Source organism: Oryza glaberrima, chromosome 2, assembly GCF_000147395.1.
Source record: "Oryza glaberrima chromosome 2, OglaRS2, whole genome shotgun sequence".
Lineage (NCBI taxonomy): Eukaryota > Viridiplantae > Streptophyta > Magnoliopsida > Poales > Poaceae > Oryza > Oryza glaberrima.
This window is the reverse complement of record NC_068327.1, coordinates 9,654,566-9,676,892: the sequence shown is the minus strand read 5'-3', so window position 1 is coordinate 9,676,892 and position 22,327 is coordinate 9,654,566. Positions and strand designations below refer to the sequence as shown.

The window sequence follows — 22,327 nt, the reverse complement described above, 5'->3', positions numbered from 1 at the left end:
GTCTATCGCGGTTCTGGAGGGAGAGCTATTACAGGAAAGGAGAAATGCCTAGTAGGTATATGACCCTGTGGGTAACCATGTTCATCAGTTCATATAACACAAGATATCATGTTCGACGAAGAAGCGAAGTGGGAGTGGGAGGTGAATTAGAGCCAAATAGTCCTAGTGAGGACTTCACTGATTCCTACACTTTTCACTCCATGTCGAATGATCTACCGTACTCTTAGTCACGTGCTAGGGAGCGCATGATGCCCAGTCATGAGCCGACCTTAGGAGGGCTGACACCGTTTTCTATGTATACGCTTCCTGATATGTTAAACGGTGTAATTTCTTTTTATAAATAATCTATATAGAAAAGTTATTTTGACATAATCATATCAATCTAATTTTAAGTCTTTTAAGCTAATATTTAATTAATCCTATGCTGATGGATTTCCACACCCTAATCTATATTGTTGATGAAAATAACGATACTAGACAATCGTTTGCAACTTTGCCATCCCACAAATTTGCCTTCCTAAGTTGCAACTTTAGGTTGTGTTTAGTTCCACGCCAAAATTGGAAGTTTGAAGAAATTAGAACGATGTGACGGAAAAATTGGAAGTTTGTGTGTGTAGGAAAGTTCGATGTGACGGAAAAGTTGGAAGTTTGAAGAAATAAGTTGGAATCACCCTAGTCCGGTACATAGAGGCCTGGTTTAGTTTCAACTTTTTCTTTAAACTTTTAACTTTTCCATCACATCAAAACTTTCCTACACGTAAACTTTTAACTTTTCCGTCACATCTTTATAATTTCAAACTTTTAATTTTGATGTAAACTAAACACACCCAGAATAACATTTTTTCAAACCAAATTATTGTCGAGGAATTAAATTCTTGACCCAAACCCATGCCAAACAACCGGTACGAGGTGATCAAAGTTGGACTTTGGCATGACCAAGAAAGAAACTCGCACCCCATTCTTCTCCCCCTGTGCAAGCCAACCTAACTAACCGAAAAGCCTTCCTCCCAAATCCCCCCATGCCTCCCAATTCCCACACCTACCCGCCTCACCGCGTCTAGGGTTGCCGCCGCCGCCGCCGCCGCCGGCCACCGACACCTACCCCCCCACCCGCTCTTCCAGGCGCCGCCGCTGCCGCTGCGGGCGATGGCGCTGCTGGGCGACGCGCTGCGGCAGGCGTTCATGCCGCGGCGGGCGTACGCGGCGCTGCGGGACGAGGAGCGCGCGCTGCCGCGGCTCCGCCGCCCGCTGGCGGCGGCCGCGGGGGCGTGCGTGGCGGCCGCGGTGGCCGCCGCGGCCGGGGTCAGCCTCGGGATCGTGTTCCCCGCCGAGCCCGCGGAGCGGCCCTTCTGCCGCGAGCGCCGCATGCTGGAGGCCCTCCCCGCCGCGGCCAGCAGCAGGGAGGAGGAGCCCGAGGCGTACCGGTACCGCGGCGGGGCCTTCTACATGACCACCGCCGAGGCCGCCGACTTCTACTGGATGGTCGTCTTCGTCCCGTCCGCCCTCCTCTTCGCCGTCTCGTCTGCCTACCTTGTATCTGGTGAGCCCCCTGGTTTGGTTGACTAACTTAGCTATCTCTACACGGAATTACATTATTAATGTGATCGGGAGCATTCTACTCGGTTGATTAACTTAGCTATCTCTATACACAGAATTACATTATAAATGTGATCAGGGGCATTGTACTATTGTTCTTTGATGCTGGTCATATTTTTACCAAAAATGGGCATCGGAAGGGGCATGAGATTATGAGGTTTACCGTGTATCTAGTTATATAGGACTTCAATTGACCGTATTTTCACCTGAAATTGCATTTGACTTTTGTCTGGACAAATCATGTGAAACTTATAACTAATGGGAAGCCTAGTTGTCTCATTATTTTTTCTGAAAGATTAATATCCTTGTGCGGTTCCATTGAGTGAAGTAGAAACTTTAGTGTGTATGATCTTTCCATTTCGTATCTTTATATTGGAGGCTTTGCTGAGAATTAGTCAAGCCCAATTTATGAAAACATTTATGAGCCAATAATTTCATGACTAGCAAAGTATTCATCACATTTTTTACTAGTGACCAGTGGCAAAAGATTCAGAGCATAATCTGGATCCTGATTGTAGCTGTTCATTGACCATTTCACCATGTATATCTTACCATTTCATCATGTAAATCTTACATGTAAACAACAGGCTGTATTATCTAATTGGATATGATTTGCTTTTCCCTTTTCCTGGCATGCCATTTCTCAGGTTCTTGCAACTGATGCCACATGAACATTTCCTCAGTTCGTACTATAAGAATATTGATTTTTCACATGGCATCTCTAGGGTAATTGTGTGTTTAGTACCTTCAGTGTGACACATACGTTATTATTAATTAATGGTATATTCAAGTTCAGAATACACATGAAAACATAAAATATATCTCCACTATGGACTCATAGAGTCATAGTACACTTGCAAAGCAGAAACTCAGGTTATATTAGGACTTAATTATCTAAGAAATGTGTTATTGACCAAAGTCAAAACTCACAACAGGGTAACTAGAGGTCAAACACTAGATGAACAAGGGGCACTTGGTAGCGAGGAGAGGACTCGGGAAAGGGGGAGTAATAGAGTAGGAAGGGACTTACTGATTGAATCTTCCTTTACTTTATTGATTAACTTTGTATCAGGAGTCAGCTAACAAATAATCCAACCATTCAATTAACAGATAACTCTAATATCCCTAAGCAGCCTTTTTCTCTAAGAAACTAATCTAATCTTATACTGAAGCCCCAGTATGACACGACTACTGCTCTTTAGCTGTCGGTTGGTTACCTTCCAGTCTTCCACCACGGCCACAAGAAAATGAATGAGCCATTTAAGTAACTGATAATGATTAATAATTTTTGAAAACGTGTTTAGAAGGTTTTGCAGACAAAAATCATGGAAATTCTTCCAACATTCTGAAAAGCAAATTTACAGAGGAGGGCAATTATTTGTGTTATTGAATATTAGCCATGGCCTTTTATAACTTTCCAGATTTCTTAGCCCCTTAACTAGAACCAGGCTTGAAATAGGATATCAGGAAGTTAGGAATTACCAACCATGAACTATGATCATTTGAAATTTGTTCGAGTCAGACGCACCAAAAGCTACTTACATTCTGAAAACACCCTGAATTCTTCGCCTTTATGATCCTGTCCTGTCCTCCCACTTTTTTTAATGAAATAAGATAGTCTGCCTTAATTTACGTATCCAAATATGATCTAGAGTTCTGTTATCCTGTTGCAAGGTTATTTTGTTTTTGTAAGATTGATGAAATGGTATGAAGTTAAGAACAGAGCAAGGTTCCACCCTGACACATTACCTCATGAAATTTTCTTGGATGCATTGGCCATAGCTGCCTGGAGTTACCTCATGAAATTTATTTTTCTTTGTTCTATACCCATTTTTTCTTGCCAGAAAAGAGTAGTATATTTTTTGTGAATAATTAATCTGTATTTACTTGCAGGCATATCTGTTGCATATGCTGCTCCAAGAAGACATCCATTGATTTGTGTCGTCGAGAATAACTTCTGTGCTTCTAAAAGAGGTGAGTTTATTTCTGCATCTTTACCAGAGATCTTCGATAATTTTGTATCTTGTTTCGGCTATTGAAATATTTAAATGAGTTAGCTTTCTGGGAACATATCTATTGCTTGGCATTCCCCTTGAAGTGCTGAACACAGTGTGGATCACAGTGCAATTCTGGGAAGTGTGTGCAACCAAAAGACTTGGTTCTGATTTACCATCACATGTCATGGACCATACATACATATGGTTTCAATATTACAATCATCTTAAAGATTGATATCTAATTTTCACCATGCAGGCAAGGAAGCCATAAGGTCGATAGGATATTAGAGAACATTAAGTTTTATGAAGTCCATTCATAATGTTTCCTTACCTTAATTTGAAATATAAGTGTTCCACTCATAAATAGATAGTGACTAAAGATTTCACCAACATTACCTTAATTTGAAATATAAGTGTTCCACTCATAAATAGATAGTGACTAAAGATTTCACCAACATTACCTTAATTTGAAATATAAGTGTTCCACTCATAAATAGATAGTGACTAAAGATTTCACCAACATTCACATTCTCCAACCCTGTGGTCTTCCCATCTGCCATCTGCCCAGCAACAGACACAGCACTCCTGAAAATCTGTCTTCTACATCATTATTATCCGGGTTCACTTTATCGGTTTAGCCCTTTTGATCGGAGGTCACCTAAATCCCGAAATTTCAGAAATTTCGGTCCGAAATTTCCGAAATTTTGAACAAAATTTAGTTGAATTTGAACATATATTACCAAAATTCATGAAAAAATAGAAAAAATGAAAAATTTCGGCCGAAGTAATATCGTATCGGAGGCAGGGTTTCCCAAACCGTTGGGGCCGGGGTTATCGCGCCCCAGCGGTAAGCACGGTTACCGCGCGGTAACTGCAGTAACCGTGAAAAACCGTAAGAAACCGTGCAAAATTTATCAAAAATTCAAATTATTTTTTAAATTTATTTGAATTTAAGGAGGTTACCGTGGTATTTTTATTATCGTACCCCCGCGGTAAGGGCGGTAACCGCGCGGTTACCGACGGTAATGTAAACCCTGATTGGAGGGGACCGAAATTTCGGAAATTTCGGTCCGAAATTTCCAACCCTGATCATTAGTGGACATCGGTAAAAATGTGTTTCCAAAATTGGAACTTCTTTTCTTCTAGAAATCACTACTAAAATTTGACAATGAGGATGTGATTATGTGTTCATGCATTTTGCCATTAATTATGCACAAAATTCTCACTAGGCAGTCTCTTGTATTCCTGTGATGACATGATTATCTGTTGTGGACAAGATTGAACATTAGTGGCTGCTGTGATAACCATCAACATCCAAGTATTTTGGATAGCTGTCCTGTAGATCTTTTTTGCATCTGATTTCATGATTGTACTGGACTGAAATTTTTAATTTAATCTAATACCTTGTCATGACATCAGTTGTGGAGTAAATTGTGTATGGCTGATGTTTTAGCTAGTTTTTGTACTTACACTTTTCTAATACAGCGTGGTAACAGTGCAACCTCCCATTTATTTTTGTAAAATCATATGTTGTGTGGAAAGTTATTGGCAAAAGGTTCTAAACGTGTTCCATACCAATGTTTTTATGTTAATTTATACCTAAGTGCAGCCATTAACACCAAACATGGAAATGCAGGTGGTGTGCGTTGCTTGGCTATACTAAATGCAGTTTTTGCTGTCATATTTGGTCTCATGGCAATTATTCTTGGATCAACGCTTCTGGCTCTTGGAAGTAGTTGTTCTGTTCCTCTCTTCTGGTGCTATGAAATTACAGCATGGGGTTTGGTAATCCTATATGCTGGCACTGCCTTCTTCTTGAGAAGGAAAGCTGCGGTGATCCTTGATGAGGGTGATTACACTCCCCACAATGTGGGTCTAGAAATGCTGGAGACAACAATAGAAGTAACCCCAGAGATGCAGAGGCGAATTAATGATGGTTTCAAGTCATGGATGGGGCCGTCTACTCTATCTTCTGATGATGAGGAGGAAGCTTCGGATGACTATATAGAGCACAATGTGCCTATCCCAACTGCGTCAGTTCAAGTCAGGCAAGAGAATGATCTAGAGAGTTGACTAATGTATAAACAGATGTACATAGTGCTCCACTTATTCCTTGATGTTTGGTAATGTTTGTAAATGCTTGGCGTGGGTTTTGACTGCTAACAAGTGATTTTGTTTGTTCTTTTCCCCTAGAGGAAACAAATGTTGAGGGTTAGTTAGCCACTGAAGTTCATACAAGAGGTTACCTTTTTTTCCCTGTACCCTTTCCTGTCAATCCTTTGCCTTTCCATTGTTGGGTCATACGTGTTGGTGGAAGGAGTAAATAGCAAGCAGTTGGCAAAATGTTGTTGGGCTTGGTTGGTCTTTACTCTTGAGGCAATTGCTTCCTTGTGACCTGAGATCTCTGAAGTGCCAAATGAGTCGAGCAAGAGTTGCTTAGGTGAATTGTATATTATGTCATAAGCATGAGACAGTTGGAAGTTATAAAATTCCATCCTTTTCATTTTCCAGTATATTGTTCTTTTGAGTTGTGCATGAATTGTGTTAAAGAGTAAAAGCACGATATAGTGCTAAATCTGATGTGCTACTGGGCTTATTTCAGATTTCAGATTTTTTTTTTTGGCTGGCTACTTTCTGATATAATCTTATATGCTTTTACTTGCACAAACCTACAAAAATAATCTGTTGCAGTTTACAGTGTGACCTAAGTTTGGATAAGAACCAGGCATTTCAAGATGGGAAACCAAGTGTAACAAAAAGATTAGTTTGAAACAAATGAAAGAATACAGTGTGTGTTCCCCGTCCACCCAGTTACATACATACATCCCAAGGAGTTCATCTTCTCCTTTTTTCAAGAGAACTCAGAACTGCTTGGTACAAACCAGTACTAGTTACATGATCAGTAGCAATGGCGTCGAATTACAGGTATTGCAGATGAAACCACCTTTGTTCTTTTCCCCCTCTAGAATAAAGATGGAGAAGGAAGAAAAAAAAAGAAATCAATAGTAATTACCCCCCAGCATTAATTGGCATTGGTAAGAAGAGATTAGATGCTGATTAGATTAATAATCAAGCTGATCTCTACTCCAGTGTCGTCGTTGATCTCTAGTGTCCGTCGAGTTCGGTTATGTACAGCGTGCAAGAAAGCGGCGGCGCCGGTCATCTTGTCCGACTCCGGCGATGGTGCCGATCATCTTGTGCTTGTGAGAGAGAGTGTAATGGCGGCGGTGGTGGTGATCAGTGGCGCGAGGAGGGGCTCCTCATGCCGCCGGCGGAGAGGCTGTCGACGTAGGAGAACTTCTTGGGGGCGAGGCTGGGGGCCTTCTTGAGCTTGGCCTCGCCGGCCTCGTCGAGGGTGCCTTCCTCCTTCTTCCTCATGAGCTCGTCCTGGTCGAAGTGCCACCCCATGAAGTCGTAGAGCGTCATGGACGCCGGCGCCTCGTTGAGCTTCTCCAGCTCCTCCATGGCGTCCAGCTTCCTCGCCGCCGCATCCCCGTCCATCAGCCTCCTCGCCGCCTCCGTCGCCGTCAGGTTCTGCGCCGCCGCGTCCGCCCCCAGCACGTCCTCTATCCTCGACATCACGCTGTACGCCAGGCTCTCCAGCACCCTCGAGTAGCTCTCCAGTATCGCGTACCCCACGTCCTGCCATTGATGACGTCTTCAGACATTCAAGATCACCAATCGATCGCCATTGATGGCAAGAATTAATCAAGGTGCTACTAACCCGGTTGTATTGGATCTTGGAGATGTCGAGCTGGGACTGAGGGGTGCCGGGGAACTGGAGCTTGAGGAGGTGGAGGATGGTCTCGGCGCGCTCCTCGAACTGCTCGCGCTTCTCGAAGCTGATGATGGAGCCCCACGACGACTTGGCCTCCTGCTTGGTCTGCATCTTGCGCTTCCAGATGATGGTGGACGCCTCGATGCGGTTCTTGAGGTCGAGCACCTTGTGCTCCGTGGACAGGTCCACGCCTTCCAGGAACTCGATCGGGTCGAACTCCTCGTCGGTGATGCTCCGGTAGATGGCGTCGCCGAGGCTGGTCTTGCCCTTCTTGGGCAGCGACTCGATGTACACCTCCGGGATCTCCATCTCCACCAGCACCTGCGCGTTGATCGCCATGGCCGCCTTCAGCACCTGGTTCACGCACTCCTTCTGGTACTGCAGCCACTTCCTCGTCACCTCCGATAGCCCCTCCGCCGGCACCTTCACCGTCGGCATCCACCACTTGTCGTCGTCCCTCTTGTTGTCCCCTCCCTTCTCGTACCAGAACTCGCTCTGGTCCACGAAGTTGTCCATGTACCCCTGCCATCTCCATCTCCATTAATTAGCGCCATGGCGGAAGAAATCAAGAATTGAGAGCAAGAATGGAGGTTAATTATACGATGAGCATGGCGTCGAGCTTGCGGAGGGCGGGGACGTTCATCTGGAGGTCGCGGCGCTGGGCGGTGGACATGATCTCCATGGTGGTGCCGTTCTCGGCGGTCTGGCGGGTGGGGACGAACTCGACGATGTGGTCGGTGACGGAGAGGAGCCACCCGACCTCCTTCTTCCACCGCTCCTTGGTGTCCGGCGCCATGGGCTCCAGCTTGCGGTGCTCGCCGAACACGGACGCCGCCAGGTTCGTGATCGCATTCGACAGCGCCAGCGCCGACGACACGCCCTTGCCGGTGCCGGACATGTCCTCGCCCAGCAGGAGCTTCGCGAACCTCTCCTTCATCACGTCCAAATCTGCCCCCCCCCAGATCAACACAAGAATCGATCAATTTCGCGAACAGATTGATGGCGCATCAAGAACGAGATGAACCAGAGAGTTTGAGGGGGGGGGGGGGGGGGGGGGGGGGGTTGTACCGGAGGGCGGCCCGTCGCGGCCGAAGCGGGAGCGCGGCGCGCCGGCGGCGGCGGCTCTCCCGTTGGGCAGCGGGGGAGTGCCCCCGCTGCCATTGCCGTGAGGCTCGTGCATGTCGGCGGTGTCGCTGCTGCTGCTGCTGCTGTCGTGGCTCAGCTGGCGATGGAACTGCGCGCTGTTCTTGTCGAGGCTATGGCGCCGGAGGAACCGCACCATCACCCAGCCCACCGCCTCGAGCTTCGCGCGCAAGGCGTGGGCACGTGGCACCCGCCGTTCGCTCACCGCCGCCTCCGCCGCCGCGCCTCCTCACGCTCGCCGCCGCCGACACGGCCGGAACACGCACGCAGAGATAGCAAAACCCACCACCACCACCAACCAACCAGGGCAAGATCGAAGGAAGTAATCAAGCAAAGAAAAAAACCAAATCAAATCAATCAGCTGCTAGGGGGAACACGGACATGCCACGCACTACGCACGGCCGGCCGGCGGTGTGCAACAAGAAGAAGAAGAGAATGGCGGACGACGCGGCCTCGCAGCTTATAAAAAAATTTTAAAAAAAACAAGGGAGAGACAAAGAAGGCGCGACCGTGGCGCGCCTCTTGCCTAATTTAAGCCGCGCGCGAACGTGGGGTGCATGTCGCGCTCGCGCGCGCTCGCGGCCGGATTTGCGATGGGAGATGAGGAGGGGGAGGAGGAGAAGAAGAAGAAGAGGAATCTCCTCAATGGTGGTTGGTTGGTGGGGGGATCTTGGCTTTGTTTAGAGAGGTGGTGAGGTGGAGACGACGGGAAATGGAAAAAAAAAGCCCGGGAAACGGGCAGGAGAACGCTCCCGCCCACTCCGCCGCGCCCGGGGCCCGCGTGGGCGTGGCCGCCCACTCTTTTTATTTGCATGTTTTGGCAATGGTGTGGAGAAATCCTGGCCGTCCAATTCCTGATCGGACGGACTCACGGACAGGATATTAATTTAAGATCGTTTATGAGTACTACCTTTGTTTTTTTTACTATGTCTAATTATTATTATTTTCTAACTATATAGTAGTAAAAACTATTTTAAAAATTAATTATATGAGGGTGTTTTGATGACAAATTAATCTACCAATACCACTTTCTCATATCAAGTTCTAATATCGTTTATTAATTAATCATTTTCTCATGTGTATTAATCCCAATAAACATGTCTAATGAGATTTCACTAGAACAGATCGAGGTAATAGAAACAAAGCATATATTTACGCTCTGAGATTATACCGGCCGCATGGGACTTTCGTTAAGATCATCAAAAGATAATTTGGAAGCTTAAGATGCCACTTAATATATGTGGTATTTGCTTAAAAGGGTGGTATTAAAGAAAGATAATTAGCAAGAAAAAACTGGAATGGCAGCTTAAGATGTTGTTTCTGTATGAAAAATGAAACAATTAACCATCTGTTTATCGATTGCCATTACACAAAATTCATATGGAGAGCAGTTTAGTTTTCTTTTGGCTTATACGTTCCTACTAGCATTTCTCATATTTTTGATGGGTGGCTGTTAGGGGTGGACAAGAAGAAAAGTAAACTTATATTGCTGGGAGCTTTCTGCAATATGTTGGGCTCTGTGGTTGTACACGAATGACATTGTTTTTGATAAATCGCCATCTGTTTCATATATGCAGGTAATTTTCAGGGCAACATATTGGCTCCGGTTTTTGGGCATGGTTACAAAGGTATGATGAAGATGGAGATCTTTTAGAAATTGCATGCAGAAAGCTTGAGTCGATGGTTATGTAGCTTTTTGCCAATTATGGATGGAGATTCTCAAATAGACTTCAATAATGTGTTCTCCATATATTTTATTGGTTATTTTTATCTTTATATGCTGGTCGCTATTATTTTTAGATTATGCTTATTTTGAGTGCTAGACTGTAATAATGGGCTGTAACTCTTTTGAGTAAAGGTCGGGATGTTATATTCTATTATCTAGAAAGAACTGACGCGACAAATCCAAGTAGTATGATCGCATCAACTTCTGTGTGACTTACTTGGATAATAGAGCAAATTTACTTGCATTTCAAGATACTAGTAAATTACCTATGCGCTTCATTGGAAAAAAGAATCATGCTGTGTATATTATTGCACGCTCATCATTTGAAGGACATGTAGATTGACTCATTCCATCCCCTTTAGCTATATGGAATTTTCCCTGGAGATCTTACCAAATAATATGAACATTATTTTTTTTTAGACATTGTTCTTTTGGCAACGTTTAAATTTATTGAGTATGTGGGTTTCACCAACAATAATGGAGATAGTGGTCATAGATTCATTGCCACCACCACTAATTTGCAGAGTAGTGTAGATACATTTTACCTATTTTTACTCTAGCACCACCTTTAGCCGAATTTTTAGTATACTAGCAAGATCACATTTCGCATTTCGTGGCTAGATTGGTTGGCAGTCCGGACGATGCATGCATATTATTGCTCATTATATATGCTGTAAACATCAATCCTTAAGGACAAATAAATTCATAATATATATGAGAAAAACATGAACATACCAGAAAAATAACTTATAGATCAAAGTCTCACAAATAGGATAACCACTATGTCGACGATTAAAAATGACAAAAATGTTATATAAAAAGAAAATTTAATACGAACAAACTTTTGACAGGTGGAGACAATTCTTGCACCACATGTTTGATTAACCTTTATTTTTTCAATTATGAATGGTTGACCCAGATATATACATAGTGGCCAAAACTTTGTATTGACAAGTCAACTTATGCTTAGAAATTTTATGAGGAATATGCGTATTGGTTATGGCCTCTACCTAATTTATTAGGAGATACACTCTCACACTTTAATTATAATACAATACAGACAATTCCTCGTGTCTCTCTAAGTTTTCGCTCTATCCCTTACCTTTCATGCTCTTGCTTTTGGGTTTTCCCTTATCTCCTGCATACCCCCGTTTCAATCCCCTCCATATCTTCCATACTCTTGAGTTTGTCTTATCACCGGCCTACGCCCCGTTTTAATCCTCTCTATACTCATTCTGTCATTTGGCCTTGAGTAAACCACTATATTTTTGTTAAGAAAAAACACTATATTGCCTCTCATTAGTTTATAAGTCCTAGCTTATTATAAAAACTTACTTTTTAAGTTGAAAAAATAATTATATAAAACCAGAGGAACAAAACTGTTTGATGCAAAACTTAAAAAAAAATTAAACTGTTTGGAGTTAAATAATTTTATTACATACGATTTTTAAACTGAAATAGTTCTCATGTTGAGAATGACATTCTTTAATCTAGCTAGCACTTTTTTTTAGCAAACAACAGTATAGTTATTTCTAATAGACAACTTTGCTGAAATGGGCGTAACAGGAATCGACACGAAAACTCGACGGTATGTACAGGATAAACTTAAGGACATATATATAAGACACATAACGAAAACCTAGGGACATGTAAGGAATTATCTAGATAATATCCGTGGACGCTATCTATTTAATACGAAAAAGTATGAGACTAAAATTCTGTCTTTATTACTACATAAAGAAGAAGAAGAAGAAGAAGAAGAAGAAGAAGAAGGCAAGTTCTATGGCCCTTGCACGGCTATTCCCTATGCTGTCCTAATCTACACCAGTCCCGCTTAACTTATCCAGTTATCCCCATCTTTGCTACTCCCAATCCCAATTCGAGTATGTTTCCAGTCAAAAAAAAAAAAAAATCGAGTATGTCCCATCCTGTCTCTCTATACGGTGTTTCCTCTATTAACCTAGCATAATTTCCCTGTTTTTTTTCCTAACGGAGTACCATACTCCTGAAAAACTGAACAAGCCCGAGTCCGTTGAAAGTCCTAAGTATATCTTGCTGTAACAATGAAAATAAAATAAAGATATACAGGAGAAAAGCAATAGTCAATTGTATTTCTATTAGGGATGGACTGGAACAAAATAAAGAAGGTACTACTTGCTTAGTTTACTTTACTTTGACCGAATTTAAGCTTATGTAGATACATAAGTTTATATTGAGATGGATGTACACATGGTAAAAATATGAAAGCTATAGCTTAAAAAAAAGTTTTCTTGACCGAAGTTTCTGGGCATTCCCCTCGTATACTCTAGTCCCACCCCTGTTCCTGTACGACCATGCACTTAACTTAGATAATACATAGTTCATTATTTTCAATTAGCGTATCTCATAAAAGATAAAACCCATACAATTGATCCCCACGAACTTTAACTAAAGCTAATTTTCTGCTACATGAGGAGGCCATGTCATCCCTTTCTATCCTAATTAAGCTGGATGAGTGCTTGCGGTTTGCCTATTTTACCTCGTGTAACTGACCCTCTATGCAATTAATTCCTCTTATGAAAATGCCATCATACGGGTGGATCAAAATTCCTTTCCTAGCTAGCAAACACTGATTGTGTCAACTCACCATTGGCACTCGACAGTAATGTGGTGCTGACCATGAGTTTTGCAGTCCAGTTGCTGCATTTTTGGCTGCTGTTAGTCAGTTGCTGAATTCAATCTTGAGTGTCAATCATAGTATTTTATAACTTACTAGTTTCGAAATTCAAAATCATCGACTTGTAACAAGGACAGACTCTTATCTTAATTAATTTGAACCATTTGGGCCTTGGTCCCCTTAATGGATGACTAGATTTATTCATTATTTTGGGGATTAACATGGAAAAGTTTTCGGGCTGACATATATCTATCTATCTATCTATCTATCTATCTATCTCAAGTCGGTGGTAAAACTAACAACTGATTGGACCACATGGCATAATTAATTTTATGATAAATATGAGAAGCATTGGTGAAAAAATAATAAAGAAAATATTCAGATTCCAGACTCTTCTAAACTATTTGCACGGCTTCTTCAATTGATTGAACTGAACAAATGGGAAAAAATTGACCTATTCAGCTACAAGGTTTCAATGTTCGCGGATGATGTAGCTTTCTTCATAAGACCAGCACTCCAATCATAGATTGAAAACCTAAAGACCCTACTAGCTCTCTTTGGTAAAGTCTCAGGGCTACAAAACAATATTCAGAAAACTGAGATCCCCACCATTTTGTGTGCACATTTGAACATTGAACGTGCCATACAAAGCTTCCCTGGAAAAGTAAATGCTTTCCTAACAACTCATCTAGGCTTGCCCTTGCATCTAAGAAAGCTACGCAAGATTGACTTTGTACCACTGTTGGAAAAATTTGGATCAAGAATTCAAGGACAGAAAGGACGCAAATATACCTCAGTGGGAAGGAAAACCCTTGTGAAATCAGTCCTTTCTTCAATGCCAATTTACCAGCTAACTTCCTTGCAAATTCTGAAGTGGATCATAAAAAAATTGACCAATTGAGGAGCGCCTTTCTCTGGAAAGGAACAGAACCGGAGAATACCCACTCATGAAATAGCCTGCTGAACTGACAAATGGTTTGCCGACCAAAAGACCTTGGAGGGCTGGGAATTCTGGATCTCCAAAAATTCTCGAGAGCACTACGTGATCAAATGGAAAGACGATTCTAGGCTATGGGCCTCAATGGAGCTTCCCTGCAATGATGTAGATCGCAAACTCTTCCATGCATGCACAAAGATCTTCCTTGGAAATGGTAAAAAACATTTTTTTGGAAAGATAATTGGCTTCAAGGTCAATGTCCCAAAGACTTGCCAAATCTTTTCAATCTGGCGATAAAGAAGAACAGAACAATCTCTGTTGAGATCCACAACAATTCCTAGCTCACTTCCTTTAGACAAATAACAAATGTTGAAACACTCCACGAATTGGTTCAATTGGGCAATCTACTCACCTGCATCCAGCTTGCTGAAGACATTGAGGATGATATAGTCTGGACAATGAGCTCATCAAGAAACTTCTCAACAAAAAGTGCATAGCAAGCACAGTTCTTAGGATCAGCAATCAACACCCAAGTTCTTAGGATCAACAATCAACCCAATCTTCAAGTACAATTGGTCTTCGGATGCGCAACCAAACCAACGCTTTCTAGGATGGTTAATCATGCACCAAAAGGCCCTCACAGCTGAGAATGTCCTAATCAGACTTTGGCCGTGCGATTGGATATGCTCTTTGTGCACAAATGCCTTTGAAAATACATATCATCTATTCAGAGCCTGCGAATACACAAGACAAGTTTGGAGCTTGATCTCTATATTAAGAGGAATCACAAAGACTCCACCACAAGAAACTATCACTAAGTGGGTTAGCACCATCTCTACTAATGGAACACCAAGACAAACAAGATGCAACTTGGGAACTTTGATCACAACATGGTGGCACTTCTGGATACAAAGAAATGCAAGAATTTTCCAAGGGAATTCTAGGAGTGTAGAAGAGGTTGTAAACCTAATTTTAGAAGACTTAGAACAAAATGAATTTTCTTTCAAGCCCCCGTGAATATCTTTTTTCTCCTTTCTTTAATTCAGTAGCCCTTTGTTCTTTTCTGCTTCTGCCATTGTAATAATTTTAACTTTTACTTATCCACCGCTTTACTCCACCATATATATCATAATGGATTTATACCTTGTATGTTTAGAATGATATTTGTAACAAACAAGCTGTCCATACAAAGACACAAGCCGTATCAATAAAGGAACAAAGTACTTAGGTCCCTGTTTGATACACTTATCTTTCACCTTTTCCATAAAGAGGCAAGCTATTATAAATGGAAGGATTCTACAATAGCTTCTAAATAAGCCAATCGAGTTATTTCCACTAGTTTTGCATAACAAAGTTGGATTTTAATAGGCATAAGTTGTCCAAACATAGTCATTTCTTATCTCCATGTTTAAGCTAATTTAACCATCCTTTGGAAACAAAAGGAACCAAATTTAGCAAGACACTTGATACATGGTGGCTCTGATGTCATCAACAATATTCTTAGCATCCATGGCAATACTGACCAATCCTCTCCTTGCAAACCCAGCACAATAGAGCCCATTTTCACCTCTCCAATGATTTGGAAATTTTTTCTTGGGAAAACCATCATTTCTAAACATGCTTTCACCATTCTGACAACAGCAAAAAAAGGATTATCCATTTGCAGTAATGAAAAAAAAATTATGTATGCTACAACAATATTATTGTCTAAACCAAGAGATTTGAAAAAAAAAACTACCAATAATCTTTGTACCTTTAGCCATGTATTAACTGTGCTTTTGTAGCCCGTGGCAAACACAATGGCATCAAATGGAATTTGCCTCCCACAATGAAATTCAACATTGTTTGCATTTATCTTCAATATTCCTTCGAGCACCTAATAAATACATAAAACAACGGTGTTAAGGTTCGTCACATCAATTGAGGCTAAAAACTTCACTATCACCAAGCAATTTACTTTTATATCTTAAGAGTAGATGCACAATTACGTCGATAACTCCTCTAGTTATTAATTTTGCAGTGCCGACATCAATGACAGCAGATTTGCCAGTTTGTGACTTCAGTAAGAGAGGGCCCATTTTAGGCCTCATAATTCCATGCTTTGACAAGTCCCAAAAAATTAATTTTGCTGCCATTACAAGAAGAGGGTCCACAATTGTCACTGATAGGCCTAGATTTTGCACCATTGTCATCCCAAAACGTATTAGTTCTTTTGTCATTATGTGTACCTGCATTCAAGTTGCCATGAAACCATTATAATTTAGGGGGGAATATGTAGCTAGAAAGTGAGAACAAGTCGGCCTTGGATAATATACATAGAGATAGATAATAATATTCTTGGATAGAAATAAAGCTAAACGTTGAGAAATTTTGTACTACACTGATAATTCCCAGTTATATATGCATAATGGAACTACCATATTTCAACACTACTTAGATAGTCTACCTTGCAAAGAATCAAAACCCAAAATGAAGTGCATACATGCAAGATGAATAAATATGATGTACATACCGGGCTGCGAACAACTATGGAGGTGTGGGCGCCATGTGTGGCAAGGTCGTAGACGATCTCCATGCCAGAATTCCCGGCACCAACAACAAGCACACTCTTCCCAGTATAGCCATTCCCGGATTTGTACGCTGATGAGTGGATAGCTTCTCCCTCGAACCCGGCGAGGCCAGGGACTAGTGGAATGCTTGCTGCGTTTTTCTCACCGGTGGCCATGATGAGGAACCGTGCAGTGAGTCTTGCTACAACACCGGTGTCAGTGTCCTGTGCTAGCACAGCCCAATGCTTCTTTCCTTGATCATATGTTGCTGACTCGACAGAGGTATCGTACCTTGGTTGGATCCCAAATCGGTCAGTGTAGCTGTCTAGGTATTCCACAAAACTCTCCCTGGGGACGTATGTCGGCGTGCCAGAGGGATACGCCATGTGTGGCAACTCGCAGAATTCCTTGGCGAGGTGCAATTTGAGGCGGTCATAGGTACGGTGGCGCCATAACGATGCGGTGCATGACTCACGCTCAATAATGGCATAGGCGACATGTTGCAGTGTGAGGCATGCTGCCGTCGCTAGGCCTGCCGGCCCCGCACCGATGATGAGAACAACCACCTCCTCCATTGCCTCAATTGCTCATAATCACGTAACACAATGCAACTAGTGAACTGAAGTGGAGAACTGTAGTTAGTGATGTTTCCGTGATACATACTAACGAGGAACATGGGTGTATTTGTAGTATGAAAAATGGGACGGATCATATTGGTAGAAATTATAGCAGGTAATGCATTTCTGGATTTGGACGTAATGTTTAGATGAATCCACTAAATGCATTAAATGTGTACTAATGCTTGGGTTCTTATTATTATCTTGTTGCATTTATATATTGATATGATGATATCACATCATTTATGATTTGAAAAGAATATGGACAAGGTGTCTTCAAATACATTTATTAATTTCCAATGATGAGGCATATCTTTCTACCTACCTACCTACTCTATCTACCAATATTTATACATATATTAATTAGACACTTTCTACGAGTTCCCACGACATGAGATATATTTGACCATTGAACAACTAAAACATCTTATGTTAACTGTATATTATTAATCTCTATTATTTAATGTCATGTCCTAATGGGCCTTGCAAACCCATCTAATCTGTCTCCAACGTAAGTACGCATTCCTTTTCTTTCGGCTTATGTACGTGCCTTTTGTTTTAAAAAAATCAATTGCCGTAGCATACAGTTGGTATTTATTACGGTCACAAATAAATCAGCAAGTGCACGGATACTACTATAGTATTTCATCTAGGAGTATTCCAAGGGTACCATATTTATATTTCCGCTGGGAAGGCGACGGTGCAAAGATAAAGTTCATACATTCTTTAATCAAGTTACAATCATATTACATATTCTGAACATGGGTTAATTGATAAATGATAGTGGGTAGTGTGACACACAAGAGATGCGTCTCTAATAAATACACACTAGGCAGTGGAGAAGAACTGTAGAGAGCTAAGGTTCATATGTACTTTTATATTACTAATACACTTAACACTTTCATGATTAAGCTAGGACTTATTTCCAGGCACCCATGTACTGCTGAGAGACCACTCCCTATTGGTCTTCCAGTGTGTTTATAGCGTTTTTATGAACCCCTACATATCCAGACATGGAGGAATACAAAGGACAAACAAGACTGTCACCACCTACCACCTACCTCAATTTTGTGGGGCATACCTGCATCCAACGACATTTAACTAACCTAACCACCATGCTTATGTAAATAAATAATGTGACTAATTCCCCCGGGACTCTCACCCTTTGGATGGCTAAGTTAGAACTTGTGCAACCTCATTTGACCATTACCATAGTATAGAATTGACTAGCCTAATGGGTGCACCTAATGGGTGGGTGATCGCTCCGCTCGCCCCTCCCCTATACCCCTATACGCTCTCTCCCCCTTCCTCCTTCCCTTCTTCCCTTCCTACTACAGTACACCATAAAATTTAAAAAAATAAAAAAACAAAGTTGAAAAATTTTATGTATAGAAATACTATATATAAAAAATATTTGAATTCAAATTCAAATTTAAAATGGATATGTAAACTTTTGACTTATAAACTTTGGTCTATAAAGTAATATTTGAATTCAAATTCAAATTTGAACGGGTATGTAAACTTTTGACTTATAAACTTAGGATCTATAAACTAATATTTGAATTCAAATTCAAATTTGAAACGGGTATGTAAACTTTTGACTTGTAAACTTTGGGTCTATAAACTAATATTTGAATTCAAATTTAAATTTGAAACGGGTATGTAAACTTTTGACTTATAAACTTTGTGTCTATAAACTTTAGGTGTATAAACTTTAGATGTATAGAAATACTATATATAAAAAATATTTGAATTCAAATTCAAATTTGAATCGGATATATAAATTTTTGACTTGTAAACTTTGGGTCTCTAAACTTTAGATGTGTAAACTTGAGGTGTACAAACTTTAGGTGCATAAATTTACTAAAATAGGAAAGTAATGCGGTACCAAAAAAGGAAACCACGTGGAGGGAGGAGGGGGGATCGGCCTGATCGCCCCGGGCGATCGCTCGCCCAATAGCAATCTCGTAGCCTAATCAGGTGAAGCATATAAATGAAGTATAAACCGGTGAAGCTAGTATATGAACTGTGAACACTAATGAGTAAAGAAGATAATTTCTTGATTGCAACTATAGTCTTACAAGAAGAGTAAAGTATTAAAAATATACCAGAATCTCCAAGAAGACTATAGGAACAAAGACTATTCTAAGCCTAACTCTCCTACTACTTGAGAGAATACAATATATGGAATGAGAGAATTGCTGCTTGAAGTGTATGTTGTGAAGTGAGAAACTCATCCCTATTTATATCCTTGTAATGATGGCTGTATGGCGGTTGGAGGCTGGGATCCACGCATAACTGCTATTGAGAGTGGCTGAGGGAGTGACACGTGGATCGTGGATATGAGAGGAGGTGAGGTCGGTTTGGCCCTAGGCCCTACCCCTCTCAACCGCCTTTCACAAGGGGATGACATGTGGGCCCCTATGGCATTTCGTAGTGATTTGGCTCCACTTTAGGTCGGTTTGATCTGACTTATGGGCTCGTCAATTCGTGTGCTCGCACGTGATTCGCCGGAGGTGTGTTTCTTCGCATGCCAGCTATTTCTCTTTCACTTTAGTGTATGATTCCTGCATCCGTATTAGTTCTCCAATACAAGTAGAACTACATCATTTATAAATAATATACGTGTAAGAAATGTTAGTTCTCCCTTTATTTATTTTGATAGTTGAAGGTCGATAGCGGCACTTAACGACTGTTTACAGATACCTCTGTTATCGTATGAATTACATTGTTTTGAAGGTTTGCGCCAACCATTAATTTGTTATTTAATTCAATTTCTCATGAAATGTGGGGTACTTTTCACGTGCCCACTGTTTTCATGATGAGTAGACCAATAAATTAAATCTTAACTCTATAAATTCTAATGAATTAAAAAATAGAATTAAAATTTTGCAAGTAAGAATTTTTTTTTATTGTGTGTAGTAGAGCATAAAATATTATTTAAATAACATATATTTTGAGTATATCAAATTTTCCTATACTAGTTTAGCTCTTTGGAGAGGTATTTTGAGTCTTAAAATGATCTATTGATTAGTTGGATTTAATTATTATGAGTGTATCAATCATATTTAGAATAAAATCAGCTATTAAAAATATCGTGGATTTTTTAGTTTTTACTACCATTAACGTTGTAGTGTTAAATATCCTAAAACATAATAATTATTAAATTTTCAAAAAAATAAAATATTAATAAAGTCGTACCATCTTGGACCCTTAATTTAGTAGTTTCTTAAATTAATTTGAAATTTAAAATTAATAATTATCAAGTTGTAATTGACACAACAATCCTCTTTGATGAGCTAGGGCCCACCATATGCTGGGTAGTGGTGCACGGTCCAGTGGGCCACATCCACCTTGAAAGAGCGTCTATGCCCCAAGTGTGTTTTGGTAAATTGATGATGAATGATTAATAGACTAATGCGCTTATTGAGTGTACAAGGAAAGGGTTAGTCCAATGAAGAGCCGATGAAGATAATGAAGAAGAAGATGTGATATAAACATATTCCATTGTGATCCAAGGCTACAAGTAATAGAAGATGGCAAGATGTGGTGAAGGGTTGGCAAGACTTGGCTATACGATGGACATGGGAGAAGGGCAAGCATCGGCTGGTGCCAAAGGATCCGACGTAGTGTTGAAGGAGCAAATGCTTTGCCGAACAATAACGAACTGATCGAGGCCATGGGATGTCACACGTTGTTGAGGATCAATCCTTGGTGAAGAAGAAGCACAAGATCAAATGTCGAAGATCAAGATAATGTGATTCATTGATGAACATCAAGTCAAAAGCCATGATAGCATTGATCAAGGCAAAGAAAGAAGATGATGTGAAGATATTTGTATTGGTATAGCTTTTCTATTTGCTCTTGAGTTGGTAGGAAAGCCGTACTATAAAAAGGGATGTTGCTTTGAGTTCTAGGAATGACTTTGGTGCTCAAAAATCACATTGAAGTGTTTCTCATTCTCGGATTTTACATTATGGTGATTTTTGGAATTTCCGAAAAGGCCGTGCCATGAAAAATGCTCTCTGATGATTTTTAAATACTTATGAAAGTACTTTTCAGAATTTCCTAAATTGATATGTCCACAAATTGCACTCTAGTGTTTTTCGGATATTTCTGAAAGTGCATTTCAGAATTTTGAATTCTAAGTTGATTTAGCTCTTATGTGATTTTCGGAATTTTCCGAAAACGGTTTCCGAAATTTCAGGAATTGCAAAATTTGTGAAAAAGTTCTCTAGTGATTTTTGGATTTTTTCCAAAAATATTTTTGAAATGTAATTTTCCCTCTTTTTTTTGGCTGAGTTCGTGCTAAAATTTTATGATGTTCAGAATTTCCGAAAAATGGAATCTTTGCCTACAACAGGTATATCTCAGGAAGTGGCTATAAATAGCCCCTCCACCCCTAATTCACGGTTGCTGGTCCAATTTCTTAACTTGAGCATTGCCTTCTCACCTCCTCCACCAATCTTCAATCTTGGATTTCGTGTGTATCAGTGGTTGATTTGAGTTTGTTTGAGTGCTTGGTGTTGACTTCATGAAGATTTATTAAGCACTCGATTCATCCTGAAGAAATTTTAGTCGCATTTATTACTCATGGTGGTTGAGGACACCTAGATGGCTAGGAGTCAATCTCGAGACACCGATTTATTTGTGGTGTGCTGAGGGATGTGAAGGTTAGATCTCACCTCCGAAAGGAAAAGAGATACACTTAGTGGAATGAGGAGTATATTTGTGCAACCTCACGAGGATAGGGTTAGAAAAGACCCGACTTATTGTGAGCTCCTCAACGGAGAGTAGAATCCCCTAGAGGATTTGAACTTCGGGAACATACCATCTTACAAGAATCCTGGTGATATATCTCTCTCACTCTTCTAGCTTTGCTATTTAGAGCCGTTAGTAGTTTTGTTGCTATTTGTGTGGCTATCCCTTTTTTACTTGCCTTGCTAGCTTGCTTCACGAGGAATTTCAGAATATCCAAAAATATTCTGGAATATTCGTAAAGTTTAGCTTTCGTATTCTCTTAAAAGTTTTAAATGCCTATTCACCATACTCTAGGTGACATCAAGGTCATTTCACACCTTATGTTGGTCCAAAGCCAACGGATCATAGGGCCCACCATATGTTGGGTTGTGGGCTTGTGGCGCACGGTAATTTGGGGGGAAAAGTCCACTTTGACTCCCTTAATTGTACGCCGAATCTAATTCGTACCCCTCAACCAGAAAACTGGATAGAACGACTCCCCGAACTATTAAAACCGGTGCAATTTGACTCCCTCAGCGGTATTGGAGGGCAGTTTTGCTGACGTGGCGGTGTTGACCCGGTCTTCGT

General features: G+C 40.9%; 3 protein-coding genes across 3 annotated transcripts; 1 reads left to right on the top strand and 2 right to left on the bottom strand.

Annotated features, from left to right (window-relative positions):
- Nucleotides 1-959: 959 nt before the first annotated feature.
- Nucleotides 960-6,106, top strand: LOC127763453 (uncharacterized). Its single transcript, XM_052288156.1, has 3 exons — nucleotides 960-1,540; nucleotides 3,490-3,570; nucleotides 5,230-6,106. Exons 1-3 carry the CDS (start codon nucleotides 1,147-1,149, stop codon nucleotides 5,664-5,666), a joined length of 912 nt encoding a protein of 303 aa, XP_052144116.1. The 5' UTR covers nucleotides 960-1,146; the 3' UTR covers nucleotides 5,667-6,106.
- A 281-nt stretch (nucleotides 6,107-6,387) lies between these two features.
- Nucleotides 6,388-9,137, bottom strand: LOC127763452 (rop guanine nucleotide exchange factor 10-like). Its single transcript, XM_052288155.1, has 4 exons — nucleotides 8,440-9,137; nucleotides 7,973-8,319; nucleotides 7,318-7,893; nucleotides 6,388-7,235 (listed from the first exon to the last, which is right to left on the bottom strand). Exons 1-4 carry the CDS (start codon nucleotides 8,651-8,653, stop codon nucleotides 6,831-6,833), a joined length of 1,542 nt encoding a protein of 513 aa, XP_052144115.1. The 5' UTR covers nucleotides 8,654-9,137; the 3' UTR covers nucleotides 6,388-6,830.
- Nucleotides 9,138-13,934: 4,797 nt separating this feature from the next.
- On the bottom strand, nucleotides 13,935-16,957 carry LOC127761966 (probable indole-3-pyruvate monooxygenase YUCCA10). The gene is made up of 6 exons (XM_052286302.1): nucleotides 16,346-16,957; nucleotides 15,822-16,061; nucleotides 15,587-15,709; nucleotides 15,304-15,464; nucleotides 14,246-14,369; nucleotides 13,935-13,988 (listed from the first exon to the last, which is right to left on the bottom strand). Exons 1-6 carry the CDS (start codon nucleotides 16,955-16,957, stop codon nucleotides 13,935-13,937), a joined length of 1,314 nt encoding a protein of 437 aa, XP_052142262.1.
- Nucleotides 16,958-22,327: the final 5,370 nt, after the last annotated feature.